The 18,540-nt window shown below is 45.8% G+C and overlaps 1 protein-coding gene across 1 annotated transcript in view; it reads left to right on the forward strand.

Moving 5' to 3' along the window:
• LOC138526342 (ADP/ATP translocase 3) overlaps window positions 1-18,540 on the forward strand; it is a 42,751-nt gene that overhangs the window by 15,885 nt on the left and 8,326 nt on the right. The window contains exons 2-3 of the mRNA XM_069636978.1: window positions 3,614-4,100; window positions 17,884-18,024. Of these exons, the coding sequence (XP_069493079.1) occupies window positions 3,614-4,100; window positions 17,884-18,024 (628 nt within the window). The remainder of the gene's footprint in view (window positions 1-3,613; window positions 4,101-17,883; window positions 18,025-18,540) is intronic.

Genomic DNA, 18,540 nt, shown 5'->3' on the forward strand with positions numbered 1-18,540 from the left:
TTTTTTTGTTTGGTGTGTTTTATGGTGGTCTTGTTTGCAGGTTTCACTGTTGGTCTCAGGATGTGAGGTGTGTTCAGTAGGGTCTGTATCATTGAATAGATTTCCTATTGGGTCGTGACTACGTTTGGTTCCTCTTCTGTATCTCGTTGCAGTCATTTTTGGTGATATAAGCGTTGTTTATCCTTTTTGTTCCTTGGATCTGTACCTGTGCAATCCTGGTATATTGCTGGATTGCCTAGCATGGTTGGTGGTTGTGAATTGCAGGTTGTTTTTGGTGGCCTGTTGAAGAGAGATGGGGAGTTTTGCCCACCTCCTATAAGATGCATGACACGGAAGGAGGCCAGGTGATGGAGAATGCACATACTATTTCGGAACCGCTCCATCGAGGTAACCACTCAGCTAGGCCTGCAGACCATGTGCAGTATACATTTAGAGTGGACGAGGAGCCCCAGGCTGCAACTAAGACGCCTCAATTGACTGTCGATCAGAGCGCTGAAAAGCCATATTGCTGGCATTGATGGACACCACGCCTTAGCAGATTTGGACATGAAGCACAAATTCCATCTGGACACGCATGAAAACAAGCATACAGTTCTATAGCGGAGGACAGATGCATATACATGCTGTTATTATTTTGCCACTAGCTAAACGCAGAAACAGCAAGAAGCAAGAGATCCAGTGTAAAGCTTCCAGATGCTTACACACAACCTCATGGAACTGCAGGAGCACCTATGGGACCCGACGGAGCCATTGTGACTAACATACAGGGAATAAAGAATAGCGTGGACAGTGTAGGAATTGCATAATGGCTTAGGAAAAATATAGCGGGCCACAAGCCTCTCAGCAACACCTGTTGAGTTCAGGCTGGACGGGAGAAAACATGTGGGACTGCACCCGCTGACAAGGCCACCAGATACTGGTGGCATTCATTCCCTGAACAGTAACACCAGCTGCAGTAAATGCAAATAATCTTAAAATATGGAGCTATACAGCTCCAAATCAGGGTTGCTGAACAAGTGACCCGACTCGGACAATGGACAGCAACCAGTGCTGGGAAAGGGGGCCGATCTCACACCGCCAGACAGAAGCTTGCAACAAAGATGTTAGTAAGACATGTTGCATGAGATGAACGAGCACTCTCCTAGTCGGTGGTACACATGTTACAATGCAAGGTCATTTTTTTATAAAGCTGAGAATGTTTGTGGCTCTCAGGCCTGGGGAGGTCGGCTCTAGCCAATCAGTTCAGGCTCCTAGGGCTGGGTAGCAACGGGTAGAACCAATGGTAAAACCCTCACATTGCAACTTTGGGGATGGACCAGACCAGCCACCTGACATGTGAGGGCCTGTAGATCAACATGTATAGTGTCCACTATAAGTTGACTATTACTCAGTACCCAATCCAGTAGTCCAATAGGTTTTCTGGAGAGGGGCCCAGGTTGCGACATCACTAAAATGCAATTTTAGGTCCAAGCTGGCCTGCGAGCCAGGGGATGTTGATGTCTTCTGTCCTTGTACTGATCCCTGTGGGTTTTGCTGTGATAAACCGCAGTTTGACCTTGCTGTTTGAGTCCTCCATCCCTTTTGGCGGAAGGTGTTGGGTCTTCCAAGAGTCTGCAAACTCCTAGTGGTCCTCTGGCATATCTGGGAGTTTATCCCAACACTGTTAGACTGAATCCTCGGGCAGGCAGAGCCAAGCTAGGAGTCCGGATGTCGAACTCATGGAAGGCCTAACTCCTTCCCTTAGTCAGAATAACTTGGGCGTCCACACAAGTAGCAAGGTACACCAGAGGTTTATTACAGGAGGGAAGTCCATGCACGTCTTGGCGAATTCTGGCTCGCAGGCCAGTTTTGATGACATCACAATTTGCATTACTCTAGGCCCTGCTCCAAACCTACTTCCGCTCCGGATAGGCTGTGGAGTGGTATTGCCCCTTAACTATTGTACTAGGCGATCAGGTGTCGGGCTTGGCATGTCACTAACTGTTACAGTGAGCAAACCCTGTGATTGGTCAGTGACACCACACCTAGGGCTGTACACTTCGATATTGGCTGAGGCCTGGGACAAATTGTTCCCAGCCTGCATGGCACCTGTGAACGGTGCATGTGCAATGTGTCGGTGCCATAACTGTGTGGACCATTACTGCCGTCAGCGCACTGTTCCCAGCGCAGGACTGTGACTTGGCTGTATTGTAGCGACCGTCGTCTGGTCCGTAAGGCAGGTGGCTTTTCCCAGCTGCCAAATCTTGGCACTTCATCAGCTTTTCAGTATTATCATGTGCTTGGAGACCGTTTGTGAGCATGCAAGCTCTGAATTTTGTATTTTTCTAGGAATGGCTTCTCCTGCACCCAGTTGCGCTAAAGAATGTCATTTGCAACATTGTGACCTTGGCAGGGGCTTCGTTCCCGCTGTAGTGATTCTGCTTGCACAGAATCTGTGTGGCTTGAGGTTTCTCTAAGATTGCATACTAGATTTCCTAAGCCATGGCCTGGCTTCTACTGTATTGTGTTGACCATAGGCTAGTGTAAGGGCTGTCTTGTCCCTCACGTGCTCCTGTCATACCATGGGGTTCTTTGCATGTAAGCGGCTGCAAGCATTTACACAAGTCCTTCTTGCTTCTGGCGTTCACTGTCCTCTAACTCGGAGCTGTACACAGGTGTCCTTCATGTATCGGCTGTAGGAGTGTCCCAGATGCGCAGATGGCATGTGTGCTTACTGTCGAACGCAGCTATGTCATGTCTTTAATGACTAGTGGCATGGCTTCTTGGCTCGTTGGTCAATCCTGTCAATGTAGCTGTCTCCAGCTCCTTGTGTTTCTTGTCAACTCTGGGTAGAGTTCGTATTGCTACAGCGTTGTAGGGCCTCCTGAGGGGGTAGCAGTGGGAATTGATGTGAGATCGGCAGCCATTTTGCCTTTGGTGCTTCCTCTGGGACGGAAGGCACATTCTGACCTTCCCTCTTCACTGTGGTTATGGACCAGTGGGTGGGGGAGGGGGCGAGGAGGGTCTTGCTGTATATTCACTAGCAGATTGGCTAGCGGGGGTGGGGGGGGTGCTTCCTGGGTGCACGCTTTGGGTGTTCTTATCCTTTGGGTTTATTAGGCCTATCCCTAGATTCTGAGTATTGTGAGGATGGTGGAACAGTTGCGCTAGTTGCTGTCCCTTATTATGTGGAGACTTGGGGCTGCCGTTTCACTTGGTGCGTATCTGTAATGCTAGAGTGCATTTCGGGGTGGACCGAGTAGAGGTGGTGGAGCACCTAGAGTTTGGGGGGGGGGGTGTCTAGATTTCTGAATGTGGGAACTTCAAACGCAAATGCAAAATACGAGTTGCCTGGCTAGATCTCTAAAATGCCAGATGTGGCTTACACAGTTGGCCCAAATGCCAGATATGACTGACTAGCCCTCAAATTGGGAAGTTACCCCTAGCCCTATCGTTTGGGCCTTGAGTCCCAGCATTTTGTTTGTCCTGCATATCAATGTATCAGATCATTGCAAAGGGCGATATATGTATGCTTATCGGAATAATGACGGTTATGCTGTCTCCACCTGTGTTCAAAGCTTTGTTCAAGAAAAGTTATATATTTTGAACTTATTACACTTTTTTTTCTTCATAGGTACAGCATGCCAGCCAGCAAATTTCTGTGGATAAGCAGTACAAAGGAATTGTCGACTGTGTTGTCCGTATCCCAAAAGAACAAGGCTTTATTTCTTTCTGGCGTGGGAATCTGGCAAATGTTATCCGGTATTTTCCCACGCAAGCTCTCAACTTTGCCTTTAAGGATAAGTACAAGCAGATTTTCTTGGGAGGAATAGACAAACATACACAGTTCTGGAAGTATTTCGCTGGAAACCTGGCTTCTGGTGGTGCAGCAGGGGCTACTTCTCTTTGTTTTGTTTACCCTTTGGATTTCGCCAGAACACGTTTGGGTGCAGATGTTGGTAAAGGTGGAACCGACCGACAGTTTAAAGGACTCACTGACTGTCTTGTGAAAATCACCAAGTCTGATGGGATTCGTGGCTTGTACCAAGGGTTCAATGTTTCTGTGCAGGGCATAATCATCTACCGAGCTGCATACTTTGGCGTCTATGATACAGCAAAAGGTAAATGTTCTACTTCTGGCTGTATGGGGCCAAACTCATTAAGGCTTTCTGTTGGTTTAGAAGCCCTATTAATTGGATTCCGTTTTCAGGGCGATAACATTGTGTGGCTTGCAATTTGATGAAGTACTGTCTAGTTTTACACTTGCAGTAATTTCTAAAATATTGCAATAGTTCCTAATGGTAATGACTGTTTTTATTCTTAAGGCTACTCTATTTAGTGCAGCAGCATAAATTGAGTATAGAATACTTTCCTTACTACCTGGATACAGACCTGCACCATATACTTTGTACATGCTGAGCTAAGTGATTGTGGTGTGCAACTGCATGATTGAGCCCTTGCATAGTGCCCAGTCACAGAACACTGCAACAATGTCCCAATTTTGTTTTTTGGTCATTGTTGCACTAACGTACAACGGGTACAAAACTGAGCTGCCCATTTTAAACTAGGCCTAAAAAAATACAACCCAGATTTTCTCCAGTACAGAAAAAATGGGTGTGAAATCTTGGTTTTACCCCTAAAGCAGTATGGCCCAGCAGCCCCAGGGTAAGAGGGGAGGGTGAGGACACCAAGTTCAAAAACACAACTAAACCCCCCACCCTCTCTGTGCGCAAGATTATTTTTTTAAAGAAATTAAGGAGCATTAAACCATTAGTGAGAAATACCTCAGCAAGTTGAGTGATTGGTAGCAGATTGCGTATAGACCTGGGGACTAAAATACTACCCTATTTGGCGAGCAAATATGTCTACATCTCAGAGCCAATCCATGTGACCCTGAACATGCATCTTATTTTGACTAACTGTAACCCTGAGCTAACTAAACTCCAGGCACAACAGCTATGCTGCTGCCACCTCTGTCTGAATAGGAAACACTTGGTACAGGAAGTGCGTGCCTTGTCGTTTGCGTGAAGCACATTTCTTGCCTTGGGTTTGTTCTGATGAGTTCAAACACCTGGAGTGTGCATGCGCACATGGCGCCCACCGAGTTTTCGGAAAATGTTAATGGTTAAACGAAGTGGTTTGGCTTCACTCTTGCCAGAGAAGTGTTGTGGTTAGTGTAGGTCGAATTCTGCTACCACTGCGACCTTGAAAATGCTGAATCGGAATGTCTGGCGTTGTTGCTTGCGGTTTTCGCCACAATTTGGGTTTGCGGGGAGGGTCATAATGTTGCAGCAGTGCCCCCTACACTGCTGGGTTCTTCAACCTCAACCCCCGAACTCCCGTCCCCTCTACCGCAGACATAATTGGCCAAAAATGAAAACCAATTGTACATTTTCAGATTCGTTATTTAAAAGTCGAAGTGATCACGTAGATCAGTTACAGTGGTATTTGTGAACAATAGACCCTCTCGACGCGTACAATATTACCATCTATATGGCAAACTGAAAAGATCATTGAGGCTGGGTAAATGCAACCGTTTTACTTTCGAAAGCCCGCCCAGAGCCCAAACATCTTACTTTGAAACGGTCACGGTCTCTGCCTCGCGATCCCTGACTCATATAGAAACAGGGCTCAGGGAACAGACATGACCCAACATTCCAAGAAAGCATTCTTAACAAATATCTACACAAACCTTTAACTGAATAACATTGCAGCGATGGCTCCTAAAATGCCAATACCCAAAGGAACATTGGTTATGTGAGATTTGTTTCGAAGTCGGTAGTTCAGAAAGGTTTGTTTGAAGGATTCAATGGACAAACTGCAGTTCGATTGTAGTTATGATTATGAAACGGCAAATGTTTGACAAGGTGGCAACCACAAATGCAGACACTTTGGGAACAGCACAATGAGGGATGGTTGCACAGTGAACTAACAGCCCACACCGTTTGGGGATTGGGGGTCTGAGTAGACGCCAGGGCTCTGCGCATCCCATGACGAGGAGGGTACTGCAGCCTCATGGGGGAAGTGATCCTTTACAGCTAGTGTCTGAGATGGGGTACATGCCTATGACGGCAGTGGTCCCACGTAGAAGGGCAGCTTCAAGAGTGTAAAAATCTGTCGCATGAGCGAGAAGAGGGGCTCCAGCACTGGAGGCTGGATGGTAGCAGGCGGGGAGGTTGAGGCAAGACTCCTCTGGCATGGAGAGGTAGGGATTTGGTGTCTGGAGGATCAGGGGTTGCGCAACTGTGGTACCGGCGTCATTATTTTTGAACTTGCTTGGAAGTCTGCTTGTATCTCAAATGGCCTGGCATATCCTAGTAAACATACGGGTGTTGCCCTGCTCACCAATGCACCATGCACATTTTTAACCCAATCCCTTCAGGAGTTGCCAGCCATCTCCATTCTGTCAGCCAAAATGTGATTATGAGGGGGTCTAGGAGGCCCTCCTTCAGTTTTAACCAGATATACCCACACAAAGGGTGCCAAGGCTTTTTGAAGGCCATATAAAAGCAGAATTGGCTTGAATGTTAATCCGTATATATCTTAATGTGCATATTCTAGCTGTAACCGAGGCCTCTCCATATTCTTTGGACTAAAACTCAAAATTCCTTTCCACTGGCCCATTCAGTATAGGGCTGATTTGCTCTCCAGATGTTCTTGGCTAAAACTGCCAAAGGTTCCTCTTTTGGCATAGCACTTCACAGTAGCGTTAAAAATAAAATCACTTTTTGGGGGAGGGCAGAACAGGGGATCCAAATCACAATTGCCAGTGGTGCCACAGACACTGAATTATTCCATTGCCAATCCTGCCTTGGAATTTAGTGCCAGTAAGGGCTAGAGCGAATATTGGTCCTCATGCTAATTAGAAAAGCTCTTCTGCTGTGTTTTCTAAAGCTGAGATGGGTAACAAGGGTTGGGGAGACTACGCAAGTCTCCAACTGAGCAGCATATTTCTTTTTCTTTGCCATCCTGAGGGAGAATATATTTAGCAGACCTGAATGGCCTAGTAGTTGGCAAACTCTTGGATAGAACTAGGGCAGACTCCCCCGTAAGCGCACTGTGCGGATGGGAATTTAAAAGAACTACCCACACGCCCCCTGTGTAATCCCCTTCCCCTCAAGGAATAGTCTTGCACCTCCATCTTTGCGAGTTTCTGATCTAAGTGAATGGGGAATAGATTATACCCAGGATTAGCAAATCTTCCTAAACAATTGTTTTCGAGAGGAGTGGCATGGCGGCTACCACTGCCTTGCTGGTAGACGCTCTGCACGGGGAATAGTTGTGTAGTCCATCTAAGCGGGTGCTTTCGTGGATGAATACATCATCCAGGAGTTGGAAGCACTGCAAATGTGAGTGGTAAATTGACTCCTTTTTGTTTCCTACTGTGCTTTCACACTATTATGGCAGGAACTTGGAAAAACACTCGGCCATTCTATCTTATTTCACTTAATCCTAAAAACCATAGAGCAAGGGTGAGGGCAGTACTTGGTCTTGAGATGAGTACTGTTGAAAATGTATGTTGCCCTCCACCCCCTTACACTATAAAATATATTTATTTTGAGCCCTCTGCATGCAATGAGGGTGAAAACAGTCTGCCGGCACTCCTTTGTCATTGACCAGGCCCACAGTTTTGATTCGATTTATCTGCTGCACAACTCGTAGCTGGCAGAACTCATGATTTCGGAAGCATTAACATTGACAGTTTGGCTTCTTAGAATAATTCCTAAATTGGGGCATTTCCTAACCAAATTATGCTGATGACGCACAAATCCTCATCCCACCAAGGGAAACTATGCCACAGTCTCTAGGACGCTGCATGCCATATATCAACTATCCAAGCTTGGATGGCTTCCCATCTCCTCTCTCATTGATGACTTTCTTCTGGTTGGATCCCAATCCCTACTTGGAACCTAGGTTTACAATACCTTCACCATCGATGGCATTACTATCCCAGTCTCTAGTGCTGTCAAGGCAGTGGGTGTTAACCAACCTGGATGCCACCCTATCGTTTGCACGGCAAGTCAGCACAATCTCATACACCACTAAGCTATCAACTCCAGCAGACCTTTCCTGTTCTGATAGCTGCTGTACCACCGCCTGAGCTTTTACTGGCTCCATGGATTATGTTCTTTGCTGGCACATCCCTTTGTAAAGTCAACAAACTGCAGGTCATTCAGAACAATGCACTCGGGGCAGAACTCGCTACCACCGGCTCTAAGATCCAAACAATCTTTCTTGGTCTCCTGAAAACCCCTCAAGACACTGTTATCTCCAACACTGTACTGATTTATTCACCCATGCTTTTGTGTCTTTACTTGTGCCTGCTGTTCGAATCCGCTAATTGGCACCATGATGCCACTTTATAAATCCTGAAATGGAAATAAATTAAAGCTTTGGGCCTAGCACATTACTGAATTTGAATATTGCTCTTGCAGCTAACTGAGTACATTTTAATTCATTGAGTTTTCCAGAGTAGGCCACTGGGTTGAACTTTGGTCAAACTGGTTACATAACCTGCCATAGAGCAGGCACTAGCCACTGGCTAATGAGAATGAACTCTTGGTGAGTAGAAGTGGTGTGCTGTTAGGGAGAATTCTCAAATGTGCTAATTCCCTTCACCTTAGAGACCCCAGCAACTTTGCTGGATTTTGAGGACTTGGTTTTTTGAGTGAACCTTTTTTTCCCCCCAATCGCTCTTGTGTGTTTGAATGTGTTTTACGCTTTTTGGAGTTTTGGGCCACTCCATAGGTATCATCTTTTGATGTCGCACTGCACCCTCAGTGCAGTGGCACAGGGAAGCCTTCCAGGCTTTCCCAAGGTTTAAATACATTCTCTGGGATAAACAACTGTGTCAAATTCCTAGACCCAGCACACCCTATTTTACTGTAGAGTGCTGGAGGGGTTACCTAGTATCCCCTGTGTCTAGATACTCGTGTAGCAGTCACATGCGACCCTTTCTTATCGCAATGGCTCATGGCAGTTGTGTTACAACGAACTACCATGATTTTTCCCGACCGTGAACACCGGTAGCATTAAATCGCGGGAGCCATGTTTTTCAAGATGGCCTCTGAGCCCCTGGTGTTTTTTCACCATTTCTTTGTGGAAAGGTCCTAGAGTTTTGCTCTGCACACCAAACCAGGTTTGGTTCCTTCATTAGTTTGCCTTTGCCGGGCTTCAGGACTGGAAACCGCCTCTGGCGCCTGAGTGTCTGGGGTGGGCAGGAAGTGAGGGAGGTGCTTGAAACTCCTGTGCTCAGTCTCCTAGGAGACCCAAATGCACTCTGGTATGATTGGCTGGCTGAATGTCCAGCAAAGACAGCCACCCTGCTGTGAGTTCCAGCTAGGCTGGAATGAATGGGAGAGAACTGAATAAAAGGCCCGTCTCTTGGTTTGGAAGGCAGTCGACTACTGGAATGAAAGAGCCGAAGACTAGCTTGAAGAGGACTGCTGCAAGTCCTGGACCATTGGTTTGCCTGGTGAAGCCCTGCGGCAGGTCCAAATTGCTAAGTTCATCTTGACAGAAGCCCAGCAAGGACGACTTCTCCCTTTAGTTGGTGGGACAATCAACTCGACACTAAGCCACCTGGATACCCTTCTCGGAGCTAGTTGTATTTTCCTCAGAGTGCTGCAGGAAACAGAATAACCAGGGAAAGGGACAACCGTTTGTTTAATTTACTACAGCTACCGGAATTGAAGATTTGCCATTGCCAGCTTTTTGACCAGTCCAGTGCTGGAGTCCCCCGATGTCCTCCCTCTTGTCCCCACGACTGAGGCTCAGTAACAGCGAGATTTACAGCAACTGCCAGTAACGGAGTCTTCAGCTGCATCTTTCTTCGTTTGTAAGGTACTGTGAAACGAGACTGAGTACTTGCCTCTCGCAAGTGCTTGAAACTTTAATTACTTTAATTAGCAGGCCTAATCAGCTTGTGACCCAACATATTCTCGTTTCAAACTACTTCTGAGAACTTCTACAGAGACTTTACCGTTTACTGGAACCATAATCCTATACAAGACTTTAGCCCATTGACTTTGGCCTAGCCTATTGAAATTACTCTTCTGGTTAACTCCAGAATCTGCACTGTCTAAAACTTGTAATTCTTCTGAACCTATTCCTTTTTGCTCCTCATTCAAAGTAGTTTGAATGCCACAAACTTCAGTATTGAAGTATATTTGTGTATATCTAACTCCTAGTGAATTTTATAACTGACCGTTAAAATAAGTGTTTACTCAAGAAACCTTGAGTTAGTTTATTTGAACACTTGTGATTGTAGACCTCTTACATTCCCTCTTGAGATGCCTCGCTGCTCGGCTCCACCACCAAAAACTGTATAGTAGACTTGAGGCAGGCTTTGCTTAAACCTGCAGTGGTCCCAAGGGTACTGCATACAAACTCTGCCTAACAGCTGTGTACGTCGATTTGAGGTCTAGGGACTTTTTATGGATGGCTAGTTACTTGTAACTTTAACCCCAGCAATGGCTTATTTCAAATTGGATCACCCGGGTCTCTGGACAGCCTTACACACTGTTGGTCTCTCCCTGTAGCCAGTGGTTTAAGGAGGATTCAGTGGCCCATGTTGAGGGGTGGAAGTACTTTAGCTTTGCCAAAATAGGTCAACAGTTATACAACAGTTATACATCAGTAAGTATTGCATCTTTTAATGGGCAGCTTGGGGGCGTAGGGGTGGGTGAGGATGGCTTGGTCTTTTACTTGACAACAGTATTATTTGGAACTCCTCCCACACCCTGAGCCCATGGGACATGTTGGAAGGAAAACCTGGAGCACCTCAGTTGGGAATGGCGTGAAGTAACCTAGTACACTCCACCTTGCCATCTTGGAAAGTTAGTCTGAACTTTGTTCAAATTTCTGTATTCGATCCTAACTTGAATACTTGGTCAGGAGACCATGTTAATTGCAGATTCTTCTCTTACTAAAGTCGATTTTACACTTGTGAACTGCTGGTGCTGCTTGTTTCCTCTATACAATGTATCGATCTGATGCAGTGTGGAAAGGTAAAACGAAAATGGAAACCTAAAATCTTAAGGGCAGGGAGTTGGTCCAAGATTTACTCCTCAGTGGCTGTGTCCTTTGAAACCCGTCGGAGTAAAAAGCAATTTTAATCGAATTACCATGGTCCAAATGGCTCTAGAGGAGTAGTGTTCAAAGTTTGTCAAATGCAATGTCTCAACGATTCACTTACTTGTTTTCCTACAACAGAAGGCGATACAAGCAACATTTCTGACGCTAGGAAACCATTGTTTATTAAAAGAAACCAAAAGTAATCTCATTGATGCCAAGCATGCTACTTTCCCCCATTTGACATGATTCACCTACCAGTTGAATTTTTTGATCCTGGGATTGCTACGGCTTTCTGTCCTGCGTGCTTGCAGAGTAATCACTTGGGTAAAAACTGTGGAAGCTGCTAGCCAGTCACTCGACCCCTCAATCCAAATGCACACCATTTCTTACTCGTCACGTGTCCATGCTCCCTAGCTGATGGTGGGTGAATATTTTGGGGCTTGGTAATCATTTGTGCTTTCACTCGCATGCCTATGTGGTCCCCTGGTGACTTGACATCTGGGGAATGAGTCTTACTCAATATAAACAGATGTTTCCTTTTACTGTAAAGCGGATGGAGTGAATTAAGCAAGCAGGCATACAGCACTAGGTTTGCCATAATGGAGCCAAGGCAAACCGAAATCATGTACATCAGTATTGATTGTAGCACCGCATTATTTTTGTATTCATTCTGCCATTTTACTCCCTTCAACACTGCCAGTCTGTTATCTTGTGCAGTCGTATCTCCATTCCCCATGGTGCAGCTGTCGCTTCGGTCATGTATATATTCCTTGCATTTTTAAAATGGAGTCTGCTTCGACAACTTTTTCAAAGGTTTGATCCTACATGGCCATGGCCTGCTTTTGCTAATGCACTTCATGTGAACTTTGAGTGAGGTTGGCTTTAAACTGTTTTGGTGGGTGATTCGCTTAAAAGCAGAAGAGTATTCTGATGCTTGGAAGTGGCGGCGAAAAATGGGGTTTGCCAACACCCTTGGAGCCTTCTTCCCATAAGTGCCAAAGATACTTATTTTAACTAGATCATCTGCATGGCTGAAATTGCCTAAAGATAAACACAAATGCAGTTTGGTGCGTTGTGGAAGCTTGGCGCTGTATTTTGAGTTGCAATATGCAAGCTGATGCAATTTTGCAATTGGCTGCCCTGAAACCGCAGCTTTTACTTGCAAGCACAGTTTAAGCCCTTGGGATCCCACAAGTTAATTTCTAAAAGTTGGGACTTCCCCTGAAGTAACCCCACTGTGCCTTCGAGGCTCGGCTTCATCTCGCTGAGGAGGCCGAGGCTGCAGAAGGTAATCTGGTTCAGAGATTTGCCTAGCATTTCGATGGATTCCCCTTGTGGGTGGGACCAAATTGTTATTTCTTTGAAGGTGCAGTGAGCTAACACTTGGTTGTAGACCCTACCGAGTGGAAGCAATTCCATTGACTGGTTGTTTCAACCATGTTTGCCCTCAGTAGGGCTCTCATAAAATACATGGTGTTGCTTTTACAGAATGTTACTTCATTGAAATTGCTGTTTTAAAGACATACAGGTTCTTGTAGGGCGCTGAGAATCAAGGCTATGTGCTGAAGTGTCCTCGTTGCGCAATAGCCATGGGGGGGTTTGTTCATTATCTTCCTTGTTGGCTATAAGAAATCTTTCCATTGGTTAACCACTAACCTAGTTTTGTAAACTAAACCCACAACCTGTTTGAGAGGTGATCCAAGTGGCACCCGGAGTGCACGTCTTTGCAAGAAAAACACATTTTATTCTATGTAAATGCGTCTGGGAGAATTGGTGCCTGGCTTTCAATGAACGGGGCAATTTAAATGGCTCTTTACATAAGTGTCAATTGGCAAACCTACAGAATTGCATAGCAAATTGGTATACAACACTGCTTATCATATGCCTTGCTAATAGTTTGCACAGTATAAACCTTTCCCACAGTTGTCCCCCACTGTTAACTATCCTATTTGCTTGGTTCTGTCAAAACACTAGTTTACCTTCTCTTTCGTTATCCATAACTGGGACACATCCCGAAGGCCACACTCATCCACTGAACTATCTACCCAATACTTATTTTTATGTATTGGGTGGGGATACAAAAGCGTGCCTTGGGGACCAGTAGCATTGGATATTCCAGTTCTTTTAATATAGACCAGATTTCCAAGTACAGTTTGTATTCCGGATCAGTGTGGGCTCGCCTGTTCTTAGGGTTACGGACATACTGAGTTCAGCAGTGTAGGACCAGCGACGGCACAGTGGGAACTAGCGATGATGGAACCTAAGGTGGTCAGTCCTGGCTGGACCCCCTGCTTCTCTTTACATTTTTGGATTCTTTAGGGCCCCAATGGCATTGTAGAGGAGCAAAGACACGAGCAAACATATGTACAAGTAAGAAGAAACAATACTTACAAAAGGTAAGTAACCAGGTGAGAAGTGACTATATATTTGCAGAATCGCAAGGTCGATTAGCAGTATAGAAGCTTGCTGCAGTAAACTACAGGTGAAGTGGCCATGTTGGAAAATGGATGCCGGATCTAAATGATAAGGCAAAATCGTTTGAAGGAGAGATACCAGAGCTGACGGAGGCTAGAAATACATTCGTGAACAAAGGAATAGCTGCTTGCAGAGATGGATGACGCAGCATGAAACTACTGAAGGGTACAAGGGGAGGTAACGAGGATATGGAATGTAAAACAGACATTTCTCTTGGCACTTTTAGCTGATTTACAAGTATTGACAATGAAGGAGGCAGAGAAGCCTGAGACCAGCCAAGGCTCCAGAGGAGTAATGGCGCCCAGAGTAATAGTGAAATGGACGTAGTTTCCTCGCTTGTGATTCAAAACTCACAGGCATATTCATTAAGCTCCAGGCGAAGATGATGATGCACCTACAAGTCCTGCGAAGACAATAGTCTGCAAGGTCAACTACAAAGAGGCCTTGGCAAATGAGAGAAGGTGGACTGATTGTGGGAAGTGGTTAGAAGGTTCTCTGCAACAGTTTTGCTTCAAGTGCTGCTAGTGATCCAAGTGTGGTTTGGAGAGCCGATCGCGAGAGCCTATGCAACGATGAGCATATCTTGTTGCATGAGCCACAATCCACTAATGCCTTCTATGTATTTAGAAGGCAGTTCGAGGCTTGCCCAGAGGAACAGCCAATAAAGTAACACCTATATGCTCTAAGTAGCTATGTTCCCTTTAACCAATACCTAAACCTGAGGTTATTTGCATTGTAGGATGACCCCTTAGCTGACGCACTTGAGGCACAAAGCCTTGCAGTGTTAAGTGTGGACTGCAATTTGTTCGTCAGATTGCCGATTGCCCTACTTTATTAAACTGATGTTTTGCCATATTCTTTGAGACTGTCAGGTCACTTGGGCCCAAGATTATGGTAATTCCATTCTGCGAATAACACTCGGCATCATTGGGGGGGGGGGGGTGTACAACAGGAAGTACCTATCTTGGTGCACTCCTTTCATAGTGAGGTCGAGTATGTGCAGATTCTGGAGGATCATATTGCTCGCTGCTCCTCTTTTATGGCGCTATTGGCTGTGCTGTATCATTGCCTATCTGTATGAGCTGTCACCCAGCCATTTAGAATTCGCTAAAGCCTGGATACCTGAGAGGCGGGAGCTGAAGAATGTTTCTGCTTTGCTGATTAGTCTGTATTGAGCTGAAATGCCTAGTTACTCAGAATACTCCACATTTAGGTCATGTCAAAGTGACCTGTGATTTATTTTTCAGTCTGGTGTCAATTATGAGATTTGTTTGGGAACAGGAGTAACTGGGGGCTCACAGCAGTTAAGGTGGTCTTTAGGCCCAATATGCACAGGGAGTGAGGGTGGTTAAGACCCATACACCCTTCTGTGATGGTGGCAACTGCAAATGGGGCATTCAGGGCACAGCTCCAGAACCGATCCATGAGGGCAGAGGTGGCCCCTTTTAAGATCTGGTATCACCAGTCTCATGTATCTCTGCTGAAGCAGAAGGGAAACATCTCTGAATTCTGTACTTTAGTTGCTTTCTTTTGATTCAACCAGGTAAATTGTGAACAAAGTCCCCAAATGTCATAGCACAGTTTGTTAATGCGTTCCACTACTTGTGTCTAAGCCCATTCTGCTCTGCAAACCATGGAGCCCTGTTCCCATTTATTGTGACTGTATGCAGTGCCCTACTGCAACGGTCTGGTTACATATCGATCTTTGTTTTTTCCCTGCAGTCATCTTTATCTGGTTCTCTACAAAGTGCGCCCTTGTGTGAACTAGGAGGAGCTGGTCCTGGAACCGTTGCCACCGAATGTCCGCTGGTGAACATAGGATGTGCCATAATATCCTAGCTCCATTTGAAGCGGGTGGAAGGGTTTGGGGAACACCAGCGAAAGGCACATGAATTTATCAGTTGGCTCATAAAGCAACCTTTTTCTTAAAGGTTTTCATTCGCTTGGCATATTTTCTCCTCCTGAAAAAACACTCCCTGTCACGAGGGTCGGCTTTTTTTTTTTTTTTTTAAAAAAGCACTTCAATTTGTCACATTTCCAGCAGTGAATCTTCTGTGGAGTAGATATGTGCTGCTTAACTATCTCAAAAGGAAAGGGCATTCGTGGAGAACCACTAGGCACTTTTTGTACCCCTACTCTGGACTCTTGATTGTTGGTTCTTAGTATAAAGGCCCATTCCATAAGAAGTTCTCTGCTGGAACAGTTGATTATCGGTAGTGGAAGATTGGCAGAGTCCTAATCTGCAGGAAGATGTTTCATGAACACTCTCTTCAGACATTCTGAAGGTAGAGATTACCTGGAGTGGTGCATACCCACTGCCCAGGGGCCCCACATTTAGACATCTGGTTGGAAGTTAATTTACAGGGTCTGTTTCAGATTGGAGATGTGGTAATTGCAGAGTCCATGGCAGTCTTCTGTGGCATGAAGGGGTTACCCTCCCAGGCTCCCTTCCCGCAGTGATTGAACTTGGAGATTTCTGCCTTGATTATTTTCATTCAATCCCAGACAATCCTCCTTGGTGGAGATCAGCTTAGTCCTGTCCCAAGCACCCTGAGGTTGCCCTCCAGGGTCAAGGGGAAAATATCTGCGTTGTCACCAGGTTGTGGCTTTTTTCCCCTTTTCCTTCCAGCTTGTTGTACATGCTCATCTGTGTGCATGGCTGGCCACAAGTGAGACTAAAAATTAGGATCTGCTCCAGGACTTCAGTGAGACTCGTGAACACTGTTCTACGCTTGAATACCGAGCAGTGATTGAATACCAGGCAGTGAGACCAATGCCAATGGGTGCTCTCTGTAGGTAGCTTTGGCATCTAGTGCCGAACCTGGCATCTAGTGCCGAACCTATTTCACAACTGATAATTGGAATCCTCACTGCCCTTTCATACTGTGCCAAGGAGCCACATGAAGGCCAAAATATTTTTCAATTGTATTGGAGAACCACACCAGTCAACTGATCTTCACGTTTTCATCTGACACAGGACAGGCTGACCTGCTTAAGATTCAGTCCTTGTGGTGACTGCCCCTGGGGGGGTAATGCTGAGCTGTTTTTGTGCTCAACATCACTTGGTGGTGGTGGGGGGACAAGGGGGGGGGGGGTGTCATGTCCGGCTAACCACTCTCTGGTGCGGCCATTGTACTCTTTGCTGCTCGTGGCAGGTCCTCCACGTCTAATCAGCATCTTGGGGTTCCAGCGAAGTAGGAACTCTCCCCCCTGTAATGCACACGCTGGACTGCAGTTTCATGCCTCTAGTCCGATTTTTAAATGGGAGATTATCTGACTCGGAAGTGGGAAGCCACCATGCATCGCTGCTTCCCTACTGACGGTCTTCATGTAGCATTGGTTAGATTATGGGATCCTAGAACACCAGAGCTCACTGCATCGCTCAAATTGTCTAGATGGGAGACTGGACAGAGCAGTGCTTTGATCTGTACTGGGAGTAGCATCCAGAGAAGCGTCTTCCTAGTTGGTGAAGTGAGGGGGCGAAAACGTGAGTTAATTTGAGGGATTGAATAGACGTGCAGCAGTGGTAATCCTGCAGCTGAATAATAAAAGCCAGTGTGGACACTGATACTGGCGCCCCTCAAATCCACCACTCCTGGTTCCAAAGCATATGTATTTAGGTGTTTGCTTTGTCCTCGACTCTGACCTTCAAGCATGGCCATGAGATGCGGCTCCACATGAACCGGCTCAGAGGTTTGATTTCCAGGATTCTTGGAGTGAAGAGGGCACCAAGTAAGTCATCTAGGGATACTTTTTGCTTAGCATCCATTCTTGCCTAATGTTTCACATGAATGGAACAGTATTTTACTTCCCTAACCTTTATTTCTTCAGAGTTCTTGATCCTTTTGTGGCAGGATGGCTGCATCTATTGTAGCCGAATGCGCTTGGTGTTTCCATCTTGCTCGTACTAACACTTTTCTCTGGGAAGTGCTGTGCTTATTTTATGAAATTGGAACAGAACAGTGCTATACAATTAGCCTCTGCCCCTTCAGCTCCTTCCACTGCGTGCTGCATTACTTGGGAGATCTATGAAACGAGCCATCCAAATTGCACAGATGTGGGGTGCACAGTGGTCAAACCAGTTTAAGACCTACCAGGGGACCTCCAAGTATATCCCTGCACCAAGTTTATTTTCCAAAACCTTTTTTCAATTTTTCCAGGTTTTAATTTGGTTGGCAGGAGTCTGGACCCCTGTGACACTGGTCCTGAACGTCTGCCCCTGAACTTGCTTGCCTAAACTTTCACTTCATTGATTTATTTGGGATACTGGGTGGTAGACAATCGAAGTGATGCCTAGCATTTTTGTGTATATTCCTGTACTTGTCGTGAACCTTTGCACGTGTTTGATTGCAGGTATGCTGCCGGATCCCAGAAACACCCACATCCTGATTAGCTGGATGATTGCACAGACTGTGACTGCAGTGGCTGGCGTCATGTCTTACCCCTTCGATACAGTGAGGCGACGAATGATGATGCAATCTGGCCGCAAAGGAGGTAAGATAAATGGTGTTGTGTGGAACTGTTTCAGATTCTCTCTCCATAAAGCACACTTCAAAAATAGTTTTGGATGGTATGTGATTGTAGGTAGGCTTTTGCCAGTTTTTCCTATTTGTTAGGAGACAAACTGCCCCATTGGTTGGACTTCTGTATAGCTAGGTTGTGAAAGTTGGCTGTACAAGAGACCATCTAGAGAGTAGACTTCAACGACATGTTAAGTTTCTGGAATGCCTCGGGAGGACCTGCCGGTTATATTTTGTAGGAGGCAGAGTAATGACCCAAAAAAAGGCCTCTGCCACAGTGATGCTACACAGAACCAGTAGTAAAATGTTGAAATGTATTGCTTGTGGGGGTAGCCTAATGGTTTAACATTGCTAGATCAGCTTTCTCCCAAGTAACTCCATTTCTTATCCTTTGTCATGACCTGAGTTTTTAACCTACCTAAATGTGTAGCTTCCCTCCCTACGTGGTCATGTAGGCATACGCTTCTCAGTCATTCCCAGGCCCTTATCA

This window comes from Ambystoma mexicanum, chromosome 7p, assembly GCF_040938575.1.
Source record: "Ambystoma mexicanum isolate Mex_15411 chromosome 7p, UKY_AmexF1_1, whole genome shotgun sequence".
Taxonomy (NCBI): domain Eukaryota; kingdom Metazoa; phylum Chordata; class Amphibia; order Caudata; family Ambystomatidae; genus Ambystoma; species Ambystoma mexicanum.